The following is a 25,904-nucleotide window of genomic DNA, read 5'->3' as shown; positions in this document are numbered from 1 at the left end:
CCATTATTTTATTCCTTTTTATGGATGGGTAGTATTCCATGGTGTATATGTGCCGCATTTTCTTTTTGCATTGGTTGATAGGCATTTAGGCTGCTTCCGTGTTTTTGCAATTGTGAATCATGCTACTATAAACATGCATGTGCAAGTATCTTTTTCATATAATAACATATTGTCCTCTGAGTAGATACCCAGTAGTGGGACTGCTGGATCAAATGGTAGTTCTACTTTTAGTTCTTTAAGGGATCTCCATACTGTTTTCCATAATGGTTATACTAGTTTACATCCTCACCAATATTCCCTTTTCACCATGTCTACGCCAACATCTATTTTTTTTTATTTTTTTAATTATTTATTTATTTTTTATTTTTTTTATTTTTTTTTTATTTTTTTATTTTTTTAATTACTCCTACAAATTATGTTCTTGTAGGAGTAATGTGGTATCTCATTGTGGTTTTAACTTGCATTTCCCTTATAATTAATGATGATGAGCTTGCTTTTTTTTTTTTTTTTTTTTTTTTTTGAGATGGAGTCTCACTCTGTCACCCAGGCTAGAGTGCAGTGGTGCAGTCTTGGCTCACCACAACCTCTGCTTCCCAGGTTCAAGCGATTCTCCTGCCTCAGCCTCCCAAGTAGCTGGGATTACAGGCATGTGCCACCATGTCCAGCTAATTTTTTTGTATTTTTAGTAAAGATGGGGTTTCACTGTCTTAGCCAGGATGGTCTTGATCTCCTGACCTCATGATCTGCCTGCCTCAGCCTCCCAAAGTGCTGGGATTACAGGCGTAAGCCACCACACCTGGCCAATGATGATCATTTATTCACATACTTGTTGCCTTCCCCCCAACGGAGTCTCGCTCTTGTCGCCCTAGCTGGAGTACAGTGGCACAATCTCTGCTCACTGCAACTTCTGCATCCCGGGTTCAAGCAATTCTCCTGCCTCAGTCCTCTAGAGTAGCTGGGATAACAGGTGCCTACCACCAGCCCAGCAAATTGTTTGTATTTTCAGTATTTAACTTTTTGTTTTTGTATTTTGTATTTTGTATTTTAGTAGTGGTTTCACAACATTGACCAGGCTGATCTCGAACTCCTGACCTCAGGTGATCCACCCGCCTCAGCCTCCCAAAGTGCTGGGATTACAGACATGAGTCATTGAACCTAGCCCATTTGTATACCTTCTTTTGAGAATTGTCTGTTGTCCTTTGCCCACTTTTTGATGGGATTGTTTGTTCTTCTCTTGCTGATTTGTTTGAGTTCCTTGTAGATTCTGCGTATTAGTCTGTTGTCGGATGCGCAGTTTGCAAGCATTTTCTCCCATTTTGTGAGTTGTTTGCTGATTATTTCTTTTGATGTGCAGGTCCCATCTATTTATCTTTGTTTTTTGTTGCATTTGCTTTTGGATTCTTGTCATGAACTCTTTTCCTAAGCCAATGTCTACAAGAGTTTTTCCAGTGTTATCTTACAGAATTGTTATGGTTTCAGGTCTTAGATTTAAGTCTTTAATCCATCTTGAGTTAATTTTTTTGTAAGGTGAGAGATGAGGATCCAGTTTCATTCTTCTGTATATGGCTTGCTAATTATCCCAGCACCATTTGTTGAATAGGGTGTCCTTTCCTCACTTTATATTTTTGTTTGCTTTGTCAAAGATCAGCTGGCTGTAAGTATTTGGCTTTATTTCTAGGTTCTCTATTCTGTTCCATTGGTCTTCATGCCTATTTTTATACCAGTACCTTGCTGTTTTGTTAACTATACCCTTATAGTATAGTTTGAAGTCAGGTAATAATGAGGCCCCCAGATTTGTTCTTTTTGCTTAGTCATACTTCAGCTTTCTACACTGTTTTTTGGTTCCATATGAATTTTAGGATTGTTTTTCTAGTTCTGTGAAGAATGATGATGGTATTTTGATGGGAATTGCATTGAATATATAGATTGCTTTTGGCAATATGGTCATTTTCACAATATCAATTTTGCCATCCATGAGCATGGGATAGGTTTCCATTTGTTTGTGTCATCAGTGATTTCTTTCAGCAGTGTTTTTTCATTTTCCTTGTAGAGATCTTTCACCTCCTTGGTTAGGTATATTCCTAAGTTTTGTTTTGTTTTGTTTTTTGTTTTTTTTGCAGTTGTTGTAAAAGGGATTGAGTTCCTGATTTGTTTCTCAGCTTGGTCTTCGTTGGTGCATAGCAGTGCTACTGATTTGTGTACATTGATTTTGTATCCTGTAATTTTACTGAATTCATTTATCAGATCTAGGAGCTTTTTGTATGAGTCTTTAAGATTTTCTGGGCATACAGTGATATCATCGGCAAACAGTGACAGTTTGACTTCCTATTTTCCTGCTTGGGTGCTCTTTATTTTTTTCTCGTCTGATTGTTCTAGCTAGGACTTTGAGTACAATGTTGAATAGCAGTGGTGAAAGTGGGCATTCTTGTCTTGTTCCAGTTATCAGGGGAAATCCTTTTAACCTTTTCACCATTCAGTGTAATTTTGGCTGTGGGTTTGCCATAGATGGCTTTTATTACCTGAAGGTATGTCCCTTCTATGCCGATTTTGCTGAGGGTTTTAATTATAAAGGGATGCTGAATTTTGTCAGATGCTTTTTCTGCGTCTTTTGAGATGATCATGTGATTTTTGTTTTAAATTCTGTTTGTGTGGTGTATCACATTTATTGGCTTGTGCATGTTAAGCCATCCCTGCATCCCTGGATGAAACCCACTTGACCATGGTGGATTATCTTTTCGATATGCTGTTGGACTCGGTTAGCTAGTATTTTGTTGAGGACTTTTGCATCTATGTTCATCAGGGATATTGGTCTGTTGGTCTTTGAAAAGATAAATAAAATTGATAGACCATTAGTGAGATTAACCAAGAAAAGAATAGAGAAGATCCAAGTAAGCTCAATTAGAAACAAAATGGGAGATATTACAACCAATACCACAGAAATACAAAAGATCATCAAGGCTATTATGAAAACCTTTACACATGCAAACTAGAAAATCTAGAGGAGATGGATAAATTCCTGGAAATATACAACCCTCCTATATTAAATCAGGAAGAAATAGAAACTCTGAACAGACGAATAACAAGTAGCGAGACTGAAACAGTAATTTAAAAAACTGCTAACAAAAAAAAAAAGTCCAGGACCAGATGGATTCACAGCTGAATTCTATCAGATATTCAAAGAAGAATTGGTGCAAATCCTACTGAAACAATTCCAAAAGATAAAGAGGGAATCCTCCCTAAATGATTCTATGAAACCAGTATCACCCTAATACCAAAACCAGGAAAGGATATAAAGAAAACTATTGACTTGCTCTTTCTGTGTTTCTTTCTGCCCTGTGCTGTCTCCCTTGCAATCTCTGCAGTCCAGGCCCTCTTCTCTCTCTGTGATCTCTTTGCACTCTGTCTGCTTCTCTGTTCTGTCTGCCTCTGCTCACCCACACCTGCACTCATGCCCCACATGCCCCACCCTCATTCTCTCTGTTTCCCACTGTGTCTGTTGTGTGTCTCTATTCTTCTTCTGATTACTCTTTCCTCCCCCACCCTTATCTCTTATGGTATTGCTATGTTTGTCTCTGTGCTTTCTCTGTGTGTTTTCACTCTTTTTCTTTCCTGTCTCTCTTCTGCAGTTCTGTTTCTTGGTGTCTAGTTGTCTTCTGGTGGGGGAGAAAGGATAGTTTACTATTGTCAGTATAAAAAGTGAAGAAAAAAGGTCATTCAGCAGTTTTTCTTTATGAAGAAAAAGCTGAAAATGGTGAATAATTTCTCTGTATTTTAGATCTCTCCTTAATTATATTAGCTCATGTTTCCAGCAGGTGGGGAAATAAACAACACAAGCAAACTACCAAACAGAGACCTCCATGAGAAAAGAAAATGAGAGCTTTACGTCCAACTAAATGTTTATCAATGTTTCATATATTTTTATAAAATGGAGTTCATATCAGACTTTACATGCCTATATATGAAGAGAAATTACACTCAAAAGCAGCATCCTGAAATCCAAAGAGTAAATTTTTTTATATGTTACAGAGAAAGAGTTAAGATATAAAACTATGTATACATAGTATAATCCAAATATACATACATATATGTGTATATATGTATACATATCAATATCACTGGAGCAAAATATATGTCATACATAGAACAAAAAACTGAAATTATTATAAAAATATGAATTATGATTTTTTATTTTATATTTTTATCTATTTTTTACAAGAAGTATGTTCTAATAAGAAACCATAAAAGTTGTTTTTGTTTAACAATAATAAAAAAAGGTAAGCCAGACTGATAAACAGAAAATGTTAGTTATAAGCTTAGAAGATGAATTCTCAAATTTCTCATTGACTTCTATTTTGGGTGTAAGAGACCATTTTGAGCCTCCCAAACTAGTCATAATGAACTCTTCTAGAAGTATAGTGAAATAATAGGATTAGAGAACTAGTATACATGGTTTCTGTGCCATAAAGTACAGTTTTCTTTTAACTTCCGGTGCCAAGGGTTGAGTTAAATGTACTCCTCAGTTCATAACCCCTCTTTTAAAATTTTATCACCATATCCCATACTCATTTCTGTCTCCCCATAGGAAACCAGTCTTATGTAAATAAATATGTTTCAGGTTACACGAGTTCTTACAAAATACTTCTTTTGTAAGTATGCATGAACTTTCATATATAAAAGGTATACTATTATTTTTGTTGTGTTCACTAAGTTTTGTATTTTCAAAGTCTGCCTACATTGCTGTAAGTATATCTAATCCAAGTTTCTAATTGCAAAATGCTCCATGGAGTGCAGCTACCCATTTACCCATGAACTTCTCTATGAAGGGCACCCACATTGCTGTCAGCTCCCCAGCAACCACAGAACATGGCAGTGCTTGTCTTTTTCCATGTCCTCTTATGCATCTGTCTGCAACTATCTTTAGCATATATACCCAGAAGTGGAATTCTTGGCTTACAAACTTGTATACTTAATTTCCTATATTAGTACCGAATTGCTTTCCAGTTCATATTCCTACCTACAGTGCATGAAAATTTCCATTTCTACTTCTCTGCTAGTTATTTCTAATTTTTATCAGAACACTAGTAAAACAAGTTTCTCTACCATGGGAAGATAGGGTTTTTTTTTTTCTTTTTCTTTTTAATGAGATAATACTTGTCTTGAACATCTAGAGTATCTCTTTAATTTCCATGGGAAGAGAGTTTTTTATATACTTTACAATGCTTTCAACCAGAATACATTCATTTGTTCATTCATCCAAATATAATTATAGAATTGACAAAAGCACAGAGTGACATACTTTAATGAGGTTTTTTCAGATGGGTACATATGAGTAAGAAAATATATGGAAAATTTTTATAACGATATTTTAAAACTTGATTTAAGTATCTGGTAAAACTTCATTGTCAAAATACAGTATCCACAGTTGTTCCAAATACCCATGGAATATTTACAAAATTAATTGTACATTAGACAAAATATTGATGCATTCTCAAAGCAGAAATTTTATAAGTAAGCCCATATTCTGTAACTGTAATACAGTAAAATTGAACTTAACGACTATAATTTTTAATTTCGCCAGTGCTTTAAATTGCATTTCTATTAGGTTTCCAATTTGCCATTTACATTTCTTACTTTGAGAATTACCTTTATGTATCCTTTGCCTGTTTTTCTCTGAAGGCTTTTTTCCTGTTCATTTTTGTAAACGTATTTGGAGACCACTGTAGTTACTGTTTTTTAAATTATATTTTGTTACTTTTTTTTTTTTTTGAGATGTCTCGCTCTGTCACCCAGGCTGGAGTGCAGTGGCACGATCTTGGCTCACTGCAACCTGCGCATCCCAGGTTCAAGCGATTCTCCTGCCCAGCCTCCTGAGTAGTTGGGATTACAGGCGCGCGCCACCACGCCCGACTAATTTTTTTGTATTTTTAGTAGAGACGGGATTTCACCATGTTGGTCAGGCTGGTCTGAAACTCCTGACCACCCACGGCCTCCCAAAGTGCTGGGATTACAGGCATGACCCACCGCACCTGGCCACTTTTTTTTTCTTTTTTAGATATGTGGTCTTGCTGTGTTGCCCAGGCTGATTGCAAACTCCTGGCCTCAACCAGTCTTCCCACCTAAGCCTCCTGAGTATCTGGGACTACAGGCATGTGCCACTGTGCCTGGCTTCCTATTGATTTTTAAGCATTAATTACATTGTGTTAATACTGGAATAGTATTGTTATATACTTCTTTATTTCTGTGTTCATGCTAAGAAAGATCTTCCAGCCTCAAGATTTGTTTTTAAAAAATTATCCTGCTTTACTTTTGATACTTTTTGAGGGATATGAAAGCTTTAAGCTTTAATTTAAGCTTAAGCTTTTAATCTACATGGAATTTATTTTTGTGTGTACAGGTATAAATTTATTTGCAAATGGTAGCTAGTTGCCAATAAAGATTTTTAAATAAAGTAATGTCAATAAATGAATTTATTAGAAAAATCTAATGTTCTTTTGTTAAGCTAGACTCCAATCAGTTAGAATTGGTAAATAATTGGCATGGTTCTTTTGAAATTTCCATTCAAAACAACTGAAATAACATATGGACACCTTATAAAAATGGACAGACCTGAAGAGGAAATTAATTCTGACTGAAATATGAAGGAGTTTTATTTATTAAACTTGAAGTTGGATCAGATCATCTAAGTGAAAATATCTAACAAGCTAGATGGATCTGACCCCATGAGGATATCATGAGTGAGATGAAGATTTTAGAGTCATCCGTGTAAAGGTGGTGGTAATTCTCATAGTTATGAAAGCCAAGAGGAAACATATTTGGGAGAATGCAAAGAATAAACAAATGTATAGGGCTACTTCCAGGTCATCATTTTTCAAAGCTGATAGAAAAACCTTTGGGAAACATGCTGTCTAGCTCTGTCACACTCTACAAAATTGTATGATCATTTGTCAACCTTCTGGTTTTCCTATGAGTTAATTGAGGGTTTTAGCTCTTGGTTCATTTTCTTTCTGTCCAACCCAAAGCCCTACCGTTATCTGGGAAACTTTGTTGTCCCATTAGAGTTTTTTGACCTCAGTTGTAATGATCATTGACCGTAATAATTTCCACTGCATTTTAGCCATACATTCTCTTAACTATTGTTTGAATTTTGGATTCACTCAAAATTGTTTGTTCTCTGCAATCTTTACTTCTTCACATACCAAAACAAATTTTTCAAGAACCTGTTATGCAGGCACAGCACATTGTTAATTTTCTGAGGAAGATTTTCCATAGTTTTCTGATCAACCACACTGGCAGAAATAGATAACTAGTTCTAATTTACAAAAGGTAAGTAATAGTTACCACCTGAGTTCCTGCTTCTGCAACCTTTTTTCACTAGGAATTAAATGTATGTCAAAGCATTATTTTTTGGACAGACACTTGGTAATTATGTCACCCCTTGTTGTTGAGTAAATTTTATTGAAAATATACTTGCTGGTTGACACAGTTCTAGAAACTTTTCACAAGAAAAGACAGTCTTTTGGTGCCATAGACTATATTTCTCATTTTGACTCTGACCGTTTTATCAATGTGTGTCTCTGGTCCTAAACCTGAGTGATTATAAATGAATTAGCATAAACCCATGCCTCTAAAGGAAAAGCATTCCCAGCAGGCACCTGGCTAGCTGAAGGCCAGCAGTACCAATCCTACCTGAAGAATAGCAGTGTATGGTCACATCAGAAAACATGGCCCTTTTCCTATGCTGGATATGTTTTTCTAAGCTCAGTTTCCACCTAACAAGTAATTTTTTAATGAAAAGCTTTTATTTCTAGGTCTGTCTCATGTCTTTAATCAATAAATATGGGAATGAGTCTCATTTAGTTCTTAAATAAGCTAAAGAGTACTACAAAAATCCCGAAACATCTCTGAGATGGTGTGGTTACTTTCTATTCTTAGTCTCGTGTAAGACAGCAACAGGTGAGTTTGCTCTCATAATGGAAATTAAGACAGAAGCAGCCAGCCAGCATATATTTCCTTCCAAGATTGTGTGCAACAGAAAGCCTAACCCATGGTGGCTGACAGTGTCATTTAATATATAGTCACCTAAATCTTTATGTGTCAGCTCCATTGCAGTGGGCTACTCCACACCCAAGCCTGAGGGATGAGGAGATTATTAGAGGAGAAGCGTGGGACTCTCCCACGGACTAAGGAAAGTGGACCATTGTGGTTTACCGACCGCATGTATAAATGGATTCAGAAGGAAAAAAAAAAAGTTCTATCCCATGATGGGTCCTCAGCACAAATTGTGGGACACGAGTGCAGGTGTGTGCATTGTGATTATTGCGAATCTGTGGATGGATTCAAAAATCACATGGCATGGTTCTGATAGTTTGTGCTTTGCCCAGCTTTAGAGTAGTGCTCCATCACACCTGCAGCGTTTAGTGCCCACCTTTTTGTTAGGATTGTTTGTTGTTTATTACATGAAAACAACACTGTTTATCACCTTCCAAAGTTGGTCTTTTTCTGATTTCGGTAACATAGGAGATGCGGAACTACAGAGTATAAGCTTTTGTTCTCCAAACAAGACTTCATAGTCCACATTTTTTCAGTTTGCATACAATAAAGTGCATTTTATGCCTTTCTTGACTTATTTCCCATGCCGTAAACTTCACCTGTTTAAAGTATACAGTTTATTGGGTCTTGTTATGGTCACAGAATTGTGCAACCATCACCATAATCTGATTTTAGAACATTTTAAACACCCTCCAGAAAAATCCTGTAACCATTAACCATCAATCTTCATTTCCCCAACCTCCCACCTCTGCCACAGCCTGCAGGCAACCACTAATTACTTTCTGTTTCTATGGATTTGCCTATTCTGGCCCTTTCATATAAATGGAATCACACAGTCTTTTGTGACTGACTTCATTCACTTAACATAGTATTTTCAAGGTTCATCCACATCATAGCAGGTGCTCATTCCTTTTAACGGCCAAAGGACATTCCATTCTATGAATATACCACATTGTATCTATTCATAAGTTCATGGACATTTGTGTTGTTTCTATTTTTTTGTCTATTATGAACAAAACTGCTATGAACATTCATATGAAAGCTTTTTTGAGGGCATATGTTTTCATCTCTTGGGTATATACCTAGGAGTGGAATTAATCATTCGGCAACTCTATGTTTAACCATTTGAGGAACTGCCAGACTTTTCCAAAATGATTGTACCATTTTACATTCCCACCAGCAGTATGTGAGGGTTTCAATTTTTCCACATCCTAGTAAACAATTGTTTTTGCCTCTCTCTTTGATTGTCATCTTCCTACTGGGCTGGATAATTATATTGGGTTGAGAGAGAATTTATTCTTAGACTGTTTTCTATTTTTAAATGTTTACCTTTTTATAGGCAAGCATTACTAAATGAAAATTTCAATGAAAACGGAAACATTCCAAGGCTTCTCATATAACCCAGTGTAATTGTGTGTTTTTTCACACCCTGTGGTGCACACCATGACTGCTTGTGTCCTTTGGAAGTGCAGGATGTTCACAGAAACTCAGACTTGGAAGGGACTCTTGGAGTCCTGTGATCCTACCCACTGCCATCAACACTTCTGCTGCATCTGCACCAAATGACAGGCCACCCTCTAGTAGCTCCACCTCTCACGTGCTGCACCAAATGACAGGCCACCTTCTAGTAGCTTCACCTCTCACGTGCTGCACCAAACGACAGGCCACCCTCTAGTAGCTCCACTTCTCACGTGCTGCACGAAATGACAGGCCACCTTCTAGTAGCTTCACCTCTCACGTGCTGCACCAAATGACAGGCCACCCTCTAGTAGCTCCACCTCTCACGTGCTGCTTATGGGGCAGCAGTTCCATTTGCCTAAGGCTGCAGTTATCAAAGGCTTTAACTTAGATCCAATATCTCCTTGCATTGGAGTATCTGGCTCTGCTCTCAGAGCTGCTCTCCGAAGGCACAGGAAACAAACCTAGCCCTCTGCCTCTCGGGCCTCCTTTCCTGATGTGTTTTCTCTCAGGTCTTCACTCCATGAACCATTCCACATGGGCTGTGGTTTCTGCTCTCCTTTCTGAGTTTGGCAGCTTTCCTGGGTATAAGTTTGTTGGTGTCTTGTTTTTAAATATGTCCCTCTCAGCTAAGCTTGTTGTGCTTCAGGTAGTGAGAACGTGTTGACCAACACAACTTATCACCTTCATTCAGTGGCTGGACCATGTCTGTGGCCTAACGTATGTTATTCCTGTTGAACTCCTTAAATCTTTACTGCCACACCCTTCCCCACAAGTTTTTGTTTTGTTTATTCTCATTTCTTGAACTGGTAATACAGTACAACCACATGTACAAAATATTTGATCAGGAGTGTCCTTCCTACTCCTGTTCCCCAGCACCCAACACTCCTTCCCAGAGGTATACAATAAAATTTCATCCATTTTAAGTATACAGTTAACTTTTAGTAAATTTACAGAGTTTCGCAATCATCACCACAATCCAGTTTTAGAACATTTCTGTCATTACCAAAAGGTCCCTTGTACCCCTTTGCAGTCAATCCTCATTCCCAGCCCCAGGCAACCTCTCATCTGCCTTCTGCCTCTTCTGGAGATTTAATGTATATAGCATCCGATGTGGTCTTTTGCATCTGCCTTTTTTTGTTAACATAATGATTTCAAGGTTCATCTGTGCTGTAGTATGCATCAGTGGTTCCTTTTTGTTGCTGAATAGTATTCCATTTTATGGATATACCACATTTTGCTTATCTTTCAGTTGATGGACATTTGGATTGTTTGATTTTTTTGAATAATGTGAATGCTGCTATTAATACTTGTGTAAAAGTTTTGTGTGGGCATACATTTTCATTTCTTCTGGGTTTTTACTCAGGAGTGAAATTGGTCAGTCATACAATAGGTTTATGTTTAACTTTATCAGAAATTGCCAAAGTGTTTTTCCAAAGTGGCTGTATCATTTTACATTCTTTCCTGCAACATGTGAGGGTTTCGGTTTCTCCACTTCCTTGTCAACACTTGCAGTTGTCCACCTTTTTATTTATAGCCATTCTACTGGGTGTGAACTGGTATCTTATGAGTTTAATTTGAATTTCCCTAATGACTGATGATATTGAACATTTTGTGTGCTTATTGGCCACTCTTACATCTTCTTTGATGAAGTGTCTTTTTAAATTTTTTCACCCATTTTAAAATTAGGTTATCTTCCTACTGAGTTGAAAGAGCTCTCTATATACTCTGGTTACAAGTCCTTTATCAGATGTATTTTTTGTAAATAATTTCTCCCAGGTTGTGGCTTTTGAAGTGCAAATGGTTTTAATACAGTAATGACGAAGTCCAGTTTAAACTGTTTCTTTTATGGATTGTGGATTGTACTTGGGGTGTTATATTCAAGAACTGTTTGCCTAACGAAAGTCACAGAGATGTTCTCCTATGTTTTTCATCAAAAGTTTATTGTTTTAATTATTATGTTTAGGTCTACAATCCATTTTTAGTAGACTTTTTGTGTGTGGTGTGTTGTCTAACTTCATCTCTTTGCATAGGGATATTTAATTGTCCCAGCATTATTTGTTCAAAAGAATATTATTTTCTCCAATTAGTTGCTTTGGCCCCTTTGTTGAAAACTAATTGATCACATATGTAAGACTTCATTTGGAATTTTCATTCTGTTCCATTGATATGTCTATATATATATATATATATATATATATATATATATATATATTTTTTTTTTTTTTTTTTTTTTTTTTTTTTTTTTTTTTTCCTTAAGACAGAGTCTCACTCTGTTGTCCAGGCTGGAGTGCAGTGGTGCAATCTCAGCTTACTGCAGCCTTTGCCTCCCAGGTTCAAGCGATTCTTCTGCTTCAGCCTCCCGAGTAGCTGGGACTACAGGTGCACACCACCACGCCCAGCTAATTTTTGTATTTTTAGTACAGACCGGGTTTCACCACATTGGCCAGGCTGGTCTCGAACTCCTGACTTCCTCATCCACCTGCCTCAGCCTCCCGAAGTGCTGGGATTACAGGCATGAGCCACTGTGCCCGGCCAATCTGTATCTATCCTTATATCAATACCACAATGCCTTGATTGCTGTAACTTTTTAAGATTTGAAATCACGAAATGTAAGTCCTCTACCTATCTTTTTTTTTTCAGTAACTTTTGGCTCTTGTGGTCCTTGCCATTTCCATATAAAGTTGAGATCATTTTGTAGATTTCTTGAAAAATGCTTGCTAGAATTTTGATAGAGATTGTGTAGAATCTGCAGATTAATTTGGGGATAATTGCCATCCTAACAAGTTTGAGACTTCCAATCCATGTATGGTGAATGTCTCACCATTTATATTGACCTCTGATCTCTCCCAGCAATGTTTTCTAGTTTTTAATGTGCAAACCTTGCACTTCTTTTGTTAACTTTATTCCTAAATATTTTATTCTTTTTGATGCTATTGTGAGTGAGATAGTTTTCTTAATTTTATTTTCAGGTTGTCACTTGCTAGAACATAGAAATACAATTGATTTTTTATCTTATTAATCTTATATTCTGCAACCTGGGTAACCTTGGTTATTAGTTCTAGTTCTTTGTGGATTCCTTAGTATTTTCTACAGAGAAGATCATGTCATTTGTAAATAAAACCAGTTTTACTTCTTCCTTTCAATCTGGATTCTTCTCTTTCAGAGACATTTTATAAATAAAAAAGCAAACACCTACATATACTTTTTTAGTACCTAACATGCTTTCTTCCCTTCTTTTATAGCTGCAGAGAAGGTATAATGTATTTCATGTCAGTCACTTCTTTTTTATGTTCCTTTTTTTAAGGAGAAAATAAAAAGATTTTTTTTAACATCATGGTAGTCTCTAGTTTTATATTAGTGTTTTATATTTTACCATCTAAGTCATCTGTTCTTTCTAAAATGCAGATTTTGTTTCCATTTCTGGATGGGGAAACTGACACAAAGAGGTTGTGTCTTGCCTAAGTAGAGACTGCTAATAAAGGGAAGACCTGAAACTGGCCTAGCTGTTTGGAATCCTGACACAGAGCTTTTTTTTTTTTTCCTGCATCAAAGTTGCTGCCATTCCTCCTGCCTAATGAGCAGACCTTTACAATTGCCCCTACTAAACATGCTCTGATTTAGCCCATCATTCCTGTTATTACTTGGGATCCTGACAGAGGCTCTCTCTCTGATGAGTATTGTATGTAAATTCTCCTGTTTTCCCTATCTCTAAGACATTTATGTGTAAAATCTTAAGAAGGAATAGCCAGCACCAAACCCAGTGATTGCACACAGTAATTGCTTAGTAAATATTTGTTGTCAAAAGCAAGATGCACCACTCAGTAAAGACATCTCTCTGTTTTGAAATTATGTTTGGATAAGGTTGGTTCAATCCGTTATGATTCTATCAACTTGTATTATCATCCAACCCATATAACTCCATCTTGCCCTCAAAGATGCTATGAAATGTTTTGGCATTTTGTTCAAATCTAGGTACAGTATGCTACGTATTCTTTTGGTTAGCCAGTAAAATGACCTTATCTACTAGAGAAAACAAGGCTAACCTGGCAGGGCATGCTCTGCCTGCCTGACTGAGCCTGGCTTGAATCTGCTCATCTTTTTTTTGAACAGTTCCTAGCAAATTATCTGATTCGTAATGCATCCTAAGTTTTACATGTCATCAGTGTTCATCCCACTAGTTTGCAATGCCTACCTTTCTGACAAAGTATTTCCTTTCTTCAACTGTCTAATATAGATCTTCCTCACCAAAATTCTGTTACAAGTTTCTTTGTGACTCTGGAATATGGTTTATCTAGCTCAAGGGATCAGATATCCTCAGTTTCCCATCCTCACCCAGGCTTTAATTTACCTCCACCAGACCTGCCTAAGTAGAAAATTCCCTGGCATTTATTCAAAATATAGATGCCCAGACCCTTCCCCTAGAGATTCCAATTCATTATTCTGGGTTAGCCTCCCTCTGTCCTTATTAACGATGGAGATATTAACAATGAACAAGTTTAAGAAGTACTATTTTACACTATAATATTGTGTTCAGCTGTATCTTGTTAATCTTTTTGTCATCTACTGACATTCCACCATCAGCTGCAATCTCAGAAATTGCCTTCATTGCTCTACTTGCTCTGAACATAATTAAAAGGGCTTTGGGACTCTCTAATACTTTTTGCAATACTCTACTCATCAGGACGTCTCACGAGCCTTGCAGGTCTTTGGTGTTTGTCTTAATATACGTGTCTGAGTCGGCTCTTAATTGGAGAGCACTGTCTTCAGTTCATCACTTTTTTTTACCTATCTCCAGCCCTCTTTATCTCACATGAAAATTATATGCAGGTGTCACTTCAGAGTTTCATTCTGAAGATCCATCAGACTAATGTTTGGCTAGCATTCTCTTCAGAGTTTTTCCAAGCCCAGTGAAAATAGCCAGGCTTTTTTTGTCTTACCACCTTACAACAGCTTCAGTCCTATCCAACTACAACATTCTCCCTATCACAGATACAAGGCAGCATGTTCACAGTATCTCAAGCTTCTTCTAAATGCATCTCAACAGTTTGAATTGGATTAGAAAGAGGACTTGTTGGCTTGCTTATCCTGTGGGTAACTGTGACATTGACTGCAGGTAATAATAACAAGATCTATTTTATTTTTCTAGGTAGCAAACCATGTGATTTCTTCTGACTCTATTTCCTCTTCTGCCAGTAGTTTCCTGAACTCGAACTCTACTTTTTGCAACAAGCAAAATGCACACATGTTAAACAAGGGCATACAAGCAGGTAATTACTTGAATCTAAACTTTTTCATTGAAATACATTGAAATGGCTCTTAAACATATAAGATATTCAACCTCAATCATAATAAAGGACATGAAGATAAAATTATATCCAAGTGCCAGTTTTCATCTTATCAGATTGGCAAAAATTCAAGTTTGATGGCAAGTTTGTGGGCAAGAGTGTAGGGAAGTGGGTTCCCTTGTGTATTCCAGTGAGAGTAGAAGTTGGTTCACTATGAAAGACAATTTGAAAGTTCCTATCAAAATTACTTTCACTCAGCATTTTTACTTTTGAAATGTCTGCTATATACTATGAATATGTGGAATTTAACCTAAAGATATACTTGCATATGTGCAAAATAGTGTACAAAATTAACCACTAAAACATCATTTATAGCAGGAGATTAAAATGAATTTAGGTGTTCCTCAATAACTGAATGATTACATAAATTATTGTATATCTAGATAATGAATGAAATTCTGCATAGAATGAGGAAGCTCTGTACTAACATGGAAAGATCTCCAAGGCATATAATTGATTTTAAGAAAAGGTACAGAACAGTGTATAGCATACTACAATATGAATTTTTTTTTTTTAATGAAAGAAATAAAGGAGGGAAGAGAATTGCTTAAATGTGCCAAATGAATTCTCTGGAACCATATGGGGTTGTGAACAGAATATATGAAGACCAGAAGTAGGAAGGAGGATTTTTAGCTATTGCCTTTCTGTTCCTTTTGGTTTCATAAAATAAAAATAAATAAACTTTCATCTTGATTTGTTTCTTCCCCTCAAATCCTGTCTTTACTTCTGTCAACCTCTCCCTTACCTGGGTGACTACCAAAAGGAATCTAAGTATTTATTGTCTTTCTGACTTGGGATCAGAGTTGAAATCCTTTACCCTTTGAACCCATATTTGTTCTTCTTTCCCTCTAATACCTAAAATGACTTACAAATAAAACCCTTTCTTTTTTCTTCTCCCTCTTTTTCCCTCCTACTCTCTCCTGTCCTTCCTTCTCTTCCTCTCTCTGTCTTCCCATCCCTCCATCCCACACAAAGGGATTGTATTTTTGAAACATTAAAAAGGGTTCACGTACTCACTTGAATAAACCTGTCAACTCAGCCTCAAGGTTACTCCCAGAGACACCTATGATCCTTCCCCTCAGGTAACTTGGAGATTGTGAACGGTGCCAAAAAACACACTCGAGATGTTGGGATAACTTTCCCAACTCCAAGTTCCAGCGAGGCTAAATTGGAAGAGGACAGTGATGTGACTTCTTGGTCAGAAGAAAAACTGCTCTTTACCAGTTATCCTGGAGACAGAAAGTTAAAAAAGAACAAGAAGAATTCCCATGAAGGTCAGTTTCTCATTCCAGATCTTGTAGTAAAGAAACTAGTGAATTTCAAGTCTCCTGCGATGCTGACTGTGTGTTTCCAAGTGACTCTATGTGGTCCCCACCTACCCCCAGCCACCACCTTGTCAGGTTTTCAAAGTCCAGCACTGCAGTTACACAGTCATCCCTGCAGTGAAACCAGACTCAAGGGCACCCTGTGGCTGCTGACAACTGAGACCCTTGAGGGACTCTATTATATGCATGTCCTTGATGAGAGCTGGGTGGTGCTGTAAAAAAGCGAAAAATCTGTTTTCCTTCTAAAAACTATTTCCTGTAGGAGTTTCCTGGTTTGTTCCTGTGGAAAATGTGGAGTCTGGATCAAAGAAGGAAAATGTGCCCAAGACTTGGGGCCCTGGCGTCTCCTGGTTTGAACCAATAACCAAGACCAAGCCGTGGAGGGAGCCACTGCGGGAGCAGAACTGGCAGGGGCAGCACCTGGACGGTCGGGGCTCCCTGGCAGGCCCAGGCAGAGAGGATGGCAGAGACCCACTGAAGCCGTTTGTGAGAGCAACCCTGCAGGTGTAGTGACGTTGACTTAACTTTAGCCCTACGTGTAGGGAGAAGAAGGGCAAGGCACAGAGAAGCTGGCTGTGTCACTTGGTGAGCTGAGGTGTAGGCCCGAGACCCTCTTTTCTAGCACTCTGCAGTTCACCTGTTTTCACGCATGAGGGCTGGGTTTCTCATCGTCCGTCAAAGGCTGCCTTACTCTTAACCATAGATGGTGCATCACCCTCAGGATCTGGGGACAAGGCCACAGGAGGGAGGATTTGCAGTTCTGCTTATCGGCCTTGTGGGTCCTTGTGTGTGGAGGGCCCAGAGGCCTGACGCTTGTATGGCCTCATGTGTGTTCCTTCATGTCCTCAACTGCTGTTTCTGCTCCATGTCAGATTTAAAGGAAACCAAGTCTCTTCTGATATGTCCCTTGGGGGATAAAGGAAATGTTATTAATGATGTATTTGTTTGAACAGATCTTTAAAATAGCACTGTAGGCAGAGCTGTATTGCATTGATGTTTTGGAGAGTTGTAATTGCCATAGTCTTAGTTCCTGGCCTATGCTGAAGGCACGTCTTTGTTCACTGCGGGTTCCAAGCTGGAGCTCTCCCCCACAGAGAGGTGTCGGGAGATTTTTCAACTCTAGATATTTTCTCGGCATTTGAATCAGGCTTCCCCATACCTCTTGGGCAGGTGGTGTTTTTCCAGGCATTTGGAGAGTAGATTGCATCATTAATGTGAGGCTGAGCATTTTCTCTATTTTTTTTTTTTTTTTTTTTTAAGGAATCGCTTCAGTTTCACAGACCTGACTTCATCTCCAGCTCTGGGGAGCGGATAAAGCGCCTGAAGTTAATAGTCCAGGAGAGGAAGCTGCAGAGCATGTTACAGAGCGAGCGGGATGTGCTATTCAATATTGACAGGGAACGGCAGGGCCACCAGAATCGCATGCGCCCACTGCCCAAGAGAGGTACGCCCTGCGCGTTCACTTTCCTATGAGTGGAATAGAGAAGGCAAGGTCTGCTGCTGTGCTTCAGAGCCCTGCTAAAGGCCAGGCCAGGCCAGTTACATGGGCAGACAGCGACCTTTTGCTTGCCAAGACTCAAACCTTAGCTATCAGAACCTCCCCCGCTTCGGCACATTCATGATCCAACTAAGCCCAGTTACTCTGGCCCTGTCCCTGCGTCTTAAACCAGCTTTGTGTCTGTGAGCAAGTTAGTTCCAAAAGTATATTGATTTTTCCTGAAAAGATGGGGCTGATTCCAGGCTTTCTTACCTCTTAGGATGGTAATAATTAGAATACTACTAATAATAAACACCTAGTCCTTACATCTTGCCCAGGCACTGTTCACATTAGTGCTTACAACATTCTCAGTAGATACTATTAATATATTTACTTTATAGTAAGAAAACTGAATCAAAGGGAGATTAAGTACCTCTCCCAAGATGACATACCCAGGTGTGCTGCTGTGGATCTGCATTCTTAACAATTATGATAATCAGACCTTGATAAAATAATGAAAGCTGTGAAGACTACAAAGCACTATCTAATTCTTTCATCCAACCTTACCTGGAAACTGGCCAGTTTTTTAATTCAAAGCCTAGTCTTTGCTACAGAGTGTTAGGTCCTTAGGGCCTTAGGCTGCTGTCCCTGTTACCCTAGTCTAACCCTGGCTTGCCTTGGTCATTGCTCCCCAGCCAGTCTTGCCAGCTCAGAGTAGGGGCACGAAATCCTAGCAGCTCCCTCTCCCAGCTCTTGCACCATACCCTCTGGGTTAAGTCACAGTCCACTGAAAACCCTTTCTTCTCTTGCTTAGTCTTCCTGGCTGTCCAGAAGAGCAAGCCTATCAGCAAGAAGGAAATGATTCAGAGGTCCAAACGGTAAGACCAAGAAAACAAGAGTACGTATACAAGTGTAAAGCAGGCCAACAAGTGGTCAGGAGCTCTGGCTTGCACCCAGAATAAAGGCATTATGCTCAAGTTTAAACATTATGAGAACGTTGTGAGAGTCATTTCTCACTTATGGCACTGAAAAAAAAAAATAGCACATCATGGTATGAATGACTCATATGCAAAAGATGAAAAACTCCTCACTGATTTGCATGCTTAGGATCCTCTTTATTAGAAACCTAAATTTAAATAAAGAATATTTTAGGCCAGGTGCGGTGGCTCACGCCTGTAATCCCAGCACTTTGGGAGGCCGAGGCAGGCGCATCACTTGAGGTCAGGAGCTCGAGACCAGCCTGACCAACATGGTGAAACCCTGTCTCTACTCCAAATACAAAAATTAGCCGGTCGTGGTGGTGCACTCCTGTAATCCCAGCGACTCGGAAGGCTGAGCAGGGAGGATCCCTTGAACCTGGAAGGCAGAGGTTGCAGTGAGCTTAGATAGCGCCACTGTACTTCAGTCTGGTAGTCTTAGAGTGAGACTCCATCTCAAAAAAAAAAAAAAAAAAAGATTATTTTGAAGTAAAATTAAATAAGTTTTTGGGCCTCACCTTTTATTTTAGCAATCCCATTTCTAGGAATTGATCCAATAGGGTGAGAAATAACAGTGTTCTCCAGAATACATTAAGTTAAACTTTTTTAAAAAATTAAATTTTGAAGCATGTGAACACTGTTACCACTTGTGGTCTTTAAAAATAAGTATTTGTGCCTATGTAGATGTGTATACTTTTAGATGCATAGAATGTTTCTGGAAGACAGAAAAAACTGATAATACTGATTGCCTTTGGAAAGGAGAACTGATATAGTAGATTTTTTGACTTTTTATAATTTTCGAATTTTGTGCCGTGATGAACGAACATTAGCTACTCATTAATTAATTGATTTGAGTGTTGGGTGTGGTGGTACATTTCTGTAATTCTGCCTACTCAGGAGTCTTAGGTGAGAGAATCTCTTAAGCCCAGGAATTTGAGACTGCAGTGAGCTATGATCACACCATTATGCTCCGACCTGGGTAACGAACTGAGACTCTGTATCTAAAAAATAATAAATACATTTTTAAAAAATTAATTCATTTCGGCCGGGCGCGGTGGCTCAAGCCTGTAATCCCAGCACTTTGGGAGGCCGAGACGGGCGGATCACGAGGTCAGGAGATCGAGACCATCCTGGCTAACACAGTGAAACCCCGTCTCTACTAAAAATACAAAAATCTAGCCGGGCGAGGTGGCGGGCGCCTGTAGTCCCAGCTGCTCGGGAGGCTGAGGCAGGAGAATGGCGTAAACCCGGGAGGCGGAGCTTGCAGTGAGCTGAGATCCGGCCACTGCAGTCCAGCCTGGGCAACAGAGCAAGACTCCGTCTCAAAAAAAAAAAAAAAAAAAAAAAAAAAATTAATTCATTTCAGATATTCATATATTGATCATGAGAATGCCAGAGAGTAAGTTAAGGTTGACTTTTTTAGGCATTCATTGGAGACTTGCTTTAATAAGAATAGTTTCTTAGTTGGCATAATGCTTCTGAAGTAACGGTGCTTTAAAACCATTTATCTCATGGACTTGAAGCATTCCTCTTGAAATCTTGTTTTTACTCTCTATCTAGTCAGCCCTTATAGGCAATCCAAAGGAATGCTTTAGATGCTTTAGTCCAGTGGTTCTCAGAGAGTGGTCTATGGGGTCCTCGAAGTTGCTGAGACCCTTTCAGGCGATTTGCAAGGTCAAAATTAATTTCAGAATGACACCAGGATGTTCTGTGCCTTTTTTGCTGTGTTGGCTATTTGCACCAATGATACAATAGTAATGCGAGAGGAGTAAAACCATGGGTGTCTTATCACTATTCAAGACAGTGGCACCAAACGATACTAGTCTAGTAGGCATTGTGTCCTGCACAGCCTCCCGCCAGGAGTGTGATGGAAGAACAAGGAAACAGTGTAAATGGAGGTACACAGGAAGCACTTCCTTTGCACAGTGAAAGATGATGACTGTTTCAAGGAAAAGCACTTATGCCATGGTTTGTGTCGTGAGCTGAACCAGCTGCCTTTTTCATAGAACGTGACTTTTACTTGAAAGAGTAACTGACAGAAAACCAATTATTCTGACTTGTGTTTGTAACAGACATTTTCTTGAAAATGAAAAAGTGAGTCTGTGACTTCAGGAAAATGTCCAACGGTATCTGTTGCCAAAGAAAATGTGAGTTTTCACGCCAACAACAGAATTCTAGAAAACTTGTGTTGACCACCATGGGCTTGACGACTTCTTAGTACTTAGACCTTTCTGATGAGATAAGCAGTGACGTTAACAAATGTGATGTTTTTCATGTTACATAAATAAATTTGTCAACATTTGGAAGAGCTGCATAACTCCCTGGACCAGGATTTTCCAAATGATTGTTGCTTTTTGCTACAAAATCAAGGAATAGAAGATTCATTGAAATAGTACAAGGTAGACTGATGGATATTTATGTAACAGAATAGGAAAAGTTTACTGACATGTTTCCAGATTCTGCCTTGCAACTAATTTTTAATAAACTACCACTTGTCAGCCAGGCACAGTAGCTCACGCCTGTAATCCCAGCACTTTGGGAGGCCAAGGTGGGCAGATCTCTTGAGGTCAGGAGTTCACGCCTGGCCAACATGGTGAAACTCTTCTCTACTAAAACTACAAAAATTAGCTGGATGTGGTGGCGGGTACCTGTAATCCCAGCTACTCTGGAGGCTGAGGCAGGACAATTGCCTGAACCTGGGAGGCAGAGGTTGCAGTGAGCCAAGATCGCGCCACTACACTCCAGCCTGGGCAACAAGTGCGAAACTCTGTCTCAAAAAAAAAAAAAGAAAAGAACAGAAACTCTCACTTATCAAGTTTGGGTGTAGTATCAAAGAGAATCAAGAGTTACCCGAAAAGAATAGTGCAATAACTTCTCTCGTTTCCAAGTACGTGAACAATCTATATGTAAGCTGGATTTTTTTAATGCATACTTTAACCAGAGCAAGAAGGGACAGCATACTTAATACAGAAGCAGATATGAGTCCAGCTGTCTTCCATTAAACCAGACATTAAAGAGTTTTCAAAAAAATGTAAACAGTGCCACTCACTAAAATTTTTTGGTTTGCAAAACATCTTTATTTCTCATTAAAAATACAGGTTTCTTATGTTATTGTGTCACAGGCTTATTTTTATTTCAAGTGAATTAAAAAATAAAGTTTTTCTTAATTTTTAATTTTAATTTTTAATACAGTATCAGTAGATAAAACCTACATTGGGATCTTCATCGTTTAGGAGTGTGAAGGGAGTCCTAAGTCTAAAATATTTGAGAACCACTGCTTCATTCTAACTCAGTCACAAAATGAAATTAGGGAAATTATACAGGGTTTGTTGTGGGGCCGCTACTTATACTCTCACCTCAGCAAGAGCAGTCCCTGCTGTAAGGGCCTAGGAAGCTTGCCTACAGGAAGACAGGCAGGACGTCTCCTATAACATATCAATGCTTTCAACCAGAAATATACTTATATGGGGGGATTTAGTGCCCATCTTCTGGAGAGACTTGAGTTTTTAAACTGGCACATTATCATTAGGTTGCTTCTATTCATGTTTATTTCTTATGTGGCCTCTTTTCAAGGAAGTGATCTGTTTCCATCTGAGAATCTTAACTATCTTCTAGTAACTCTTAATATTTAGGAAAGTACAACCCAGACCCAGCAAGTTAGGGTCACAGCTGGGGTTAGAGCCCGGTGTTTGGCCTTCAATTGTGTCCTATTGAGGATTTGTATCTCTGGAGCCTGTGTTACTCATCTTTTGTCATCATCTGTCTCTACGAAAGATATTTAAAGGTTCCTGTGAGAAGGAAAGATTTCAAGAGGAAAGAACATAGCTCTTTTATTTGGAAGTACTTGTTCCAGAGTGGCCTTCAGGAGACACCTTCACCTTCTCTAATATGTTTCCTGCGGAGCCCTGCATCAATCTAGTGATTTGTTTTTTCCAGATTATAGAAAACTCTGGGAAATATAGAGAAAAGTAGAAAAAAGAAAATGAATATCACTTATCATCCTTCCATCTAAACATAATACTAGTCCTATTTTTGGTGGGAGGTGTGGGAATTTTGCAGAGACCTGCATAACACACACTTTCTTCCCTCAAATTGTAGATCATACTGCATATACAGGTTTGTATCTTGCTTTATTTTACTCAACATTATGTTGTGAACCTTTCCTGTGACATTCAAAATTCTGAAACTTTTGTTTCATGTACATGAAACATACTTGTAACATATACATTCCATTATATTTCATAATCTATTTAACTGTTGTTTTGTTGGAAACGTATTTACAATGAGAGTGCATTTATCAAATGCACATTTGTGTTTCTCCCAACTTAAAATCATTGCCACCCAACCCCTGCTAGAACAGATCCCATGTTTTTCACGTGGCCACAAGATGCTCTGCAACCCGCCTCACCCTCACCCTGCCTGTTTCCCACCTATTCCTTTACACTCCTTTTCAGGAAGCCTCGACTCCATTTTTACCAATACCCATTTTCCCTGCCTTGAGTGTCTTCTGCCTTTCTCCCCATTCGCTTTCTGCTCTTACCTTTTTTTGTTTGTTTGTTTTGCTTTTTGAGATGGAGTCTCACTTTATCGCCCCACTGGAGTGCAGCAGTGGGTCAATCTTGGCTCACTGCAACCTGTGCCACCCAGATTCAAGCAATTCTCTTGCCTCAGCCTCCTGAGTAGCTGGGGTTACAGGCACCTGCCAACGCTCCCACCTAATTTTTTTTTTTTTTTTTTTTTTTTTTTTTTTTTGTAGTTTTAGTAGAGACGGGGTTTCACCATCTTGGCCAGGCTGGTCTTGATCTCCTGACCTCATGATCCACCCGCCTCTGCCTCCCAAAGTGCTGGGTTTACAGCCTTGAGCTACCACACCTGGCACTCCTATCTATTCTTAAGACCCAACTTACCTCTAATTTCGTCTCTGGAGCCTTTCCCAGCCTCCTTCTATAAGACTATGTTTCTTCTCTAGAACGTTTTATAGATGTGACCATTTTAGTACTTTCCCATAATTTTGCTAGTGTTTACAAATACAATAGTAACACTGTTCATAATCTTATATTGAAACCATCCATTTTTGCATGTAGAGTAGAAAGCAGAAGTTCACCTTTCCCTGATTTATCTCACTCCTTTCCCCACTTTATCCCACTCCTTTCCCAGACATAAGCACTATTAGGATTTTATTGTGTTTGTATTTCTCTCCCTCCCTTTCCAGATTGTGAGCCCCCCGGCCAGAGTTCTCTGTGCTGGAGTTTCTAACGAGGCCCACGGCCTTTCTGGGAGGGATGAGCTCCTGGAGAGTGGGAGGCATAGGGAGGGATGGTGACAGGAGATCTTGTGCCTCTGCACCCTGGTAACCTCCCCACTTTCTGTCCTTTCGCTGGTGCCATTTCTAAGGATTTATGAGCAGCTTCCAGAAGTACAGAAAAAGAGAGAAGAAGAGAAGAGAAAATCAGAATATAAGTCATACCGACTGCGAGCCCAGCTATATAAAAAGGTCAGTGGGTCCTCTGTCTATAGTGGGATGGATCAGGTTTATTGGGGGAAAGAGAAATGGAGAAAACATGTTGCCTCTTGAGTATACAGTCAGAATGAACCACATTTGAGGAATGAACTTAGAATGCACTGGACCAGTATTGAAATTTGGAAGAAGGCATCTGTAATTAGACTTCAAATCAGGTTTAGCTCCCCATCCATAATTGTGTAAGGCCCTTTCCATGCGTTAATTTGGAGTGAAACCAAATTTCGCACACAGGAGTTCATTAACATATCATGGTGGAAATATCAGAATTATCAGGTTTCCATTCCAGAGTCCCAGGTGGTGACTTCATGCCCCTCACTGGTGAGTCAGATACCTCCAGAACTGTTAAACTGGAAAACGTTTGACTGAGGCATAAGAGTTGTCCACTTGGATGGCCCGAGGCCTCCAACTTGTCACCATTCCCTGCCCATAGTCCCAGTGGAGTCAGCGGTGCTGTTAAGTCCAAGAACCTCATGGGACAGCATTGGTGCTACCAGTTAATTCTCTGAGAACCCAGACCGGTTCCTGTGCCTGAAGGGCCATATCCTTCACTGTACTTGTTTCCTTCTCACCCCCTCAGACACCGGACTGATGTGGGATGGGAGCTGCTTCTGGAGCAGGCCCCAGAACCCAGGCGGGTGCCTCAGGTGGGAGGCCCCAGGCACCACACCGCCTGTCTGCTGCGTCAGCATCGCAGGGCCAGGCCTCTCCTTATGCTGCTGTATGTGGGAACTGATGGATTATCTGTGTCTGTATAGAAGTAATAGATATTGATTACAGATCCTCTTTCCTGAATCTTTCAGGAAGCATTTTTTATATGATGACCATAGTTTCTGAAGCAGAGTAAAATGAATAAGACTTGAGTAGGACCACACTGATTCTCCTTGGTGACATGGCTGCGGGGAGGAGTGGCATCTGCCTCTGGTGACAATAATATCTAACTTCTTTCCTGCCTTTTCTTTCTTCTACAGAGAGTGACCAATCAACTTCTGGGGAGAAAAGTTCCCTGGGACTGACACAAGTTTATTTTCCTCAGAGCCTTGGAATTCTATTTTATGAATCTAGAGAAGCACAATCCTTACTTTTGTGAGTCTGATTGAATAAAGCTTATTCTTTGTCCATGTGTACTTCAGAAATAGTACCTTCTAAAGAGTCTGGAGCAGAGTGGTGATTAAAATTCCTAATGGTTTGGGAGCAATACTTTCTTCATAGTGGCCTGTCCATTGGGCTCTGTGTTACAATGATATGATCAGTTCTCAAGAGTGAGTCCCTTTTTGTATGTGTTTTTATACTTTTAGAAAATAAAAACTTGAGATTAACTCATAGTAAACAATTCTTTCCCATCTGAAGAGGTGCAAGGAGCTATGCATTGTCTCCACCGAGGTGTTTAAATGCATCAGTTGAGGAAAATGGGCTTTCAGAATGAAGTGTAGTCTGTCTCTTTAGAAACACAATGTGCTGTAGTGGGAGCACTGTTGTGGGCTTTGAGGAGAGGGTGTCTGGTTAGATGCCCACCGGGCGCACCCAGAGACTGCTGCGGGAGAGGCATCTTGGATCCAGAGCCTCCTCTCAGCCCCAGTCCAGCTCCCACAGGGACTCTGTGTAGGCTGGGGAGAAAGGCCACCAGCCTTGGCTGACGGATCTTCCTCCACCCACACTCTCGGTTTTGGGATTAAAGCCTCAGGCCATTTATCATTACACGTGAACCCAACACTTACAACATAAAGAAGGACAACTTCTGAAAAAGATGAG

At 39.3% G+C, this 25,904-nt stretch overlaps 1 protein-coding gene across 7 annotated transcripts in view; it reads left to right on the top strand.

The window, feature by feature from the left end:
• Window positions 1-25,471, top strand: part of ALMS1 (ALMS1 centrosome and basal body associated protein) — a 220,770-nt gene extending 195,299 nt beyond the window's left edge. For all 7 annotated transcript variants that reach the window (XM_050754354.1, XM_050754358.1, XM_050754352.1 and 4 more), the window contains 7 exons: window positions 14,657-14,777; window positions 15,938-16,129; window positions 16,443-16,684; window positions 17,441-17,624; window positions 18,472-18,535; window positions 24,029-24,128; window positions 25,124-25,471. In XM_050754354.1, the coding sequence (XP_050610311.1) occupies window positions 14,657-14,777; window positions 15,938-16,129; window positions 16,443-16,684; window positions 17,441-17,624; window positions 18,472-18,535; window positions 24,029-24,128; window positions 25,124-25,168 (948 nt within the window). In that variant the 3' untranslated portion in view covers window positions 25,169-25,471. The remainder of the gene's footprint in view (window positions 1-14,656; window positions 14,778-15,937; window positions 16,130-16,442; window positions 16,685-17,440; window positions 17,625-18,471; window positions 18,536-24,028; window positions 24,129-25,123) is intronic.
• The last annotated feature ends 433 nt before the right edge of the window (window positions 25,472-25,904 follow it).

The sequence above is a fragment of the Macaca thibetana genome, chromosome 13 (genome assembly GCF_024542745.1).
Source record: "Macaca thibetana thibetana isolate TM-01 chromosome 13, ASM2454274v1, whole genome shotgun sequence".
Taxonomy (NCBI): domain Eukaryota; kingdom Metazoa; phylum Chordata; class Mammalia; order Primates; family Cercopithecidae; genus Macaca; species Macaca thibetana.
Note: the sequence above shows the minus strand (reverse complement) of the source record. Positions and strands in the feature narration are given on the sequence as shown.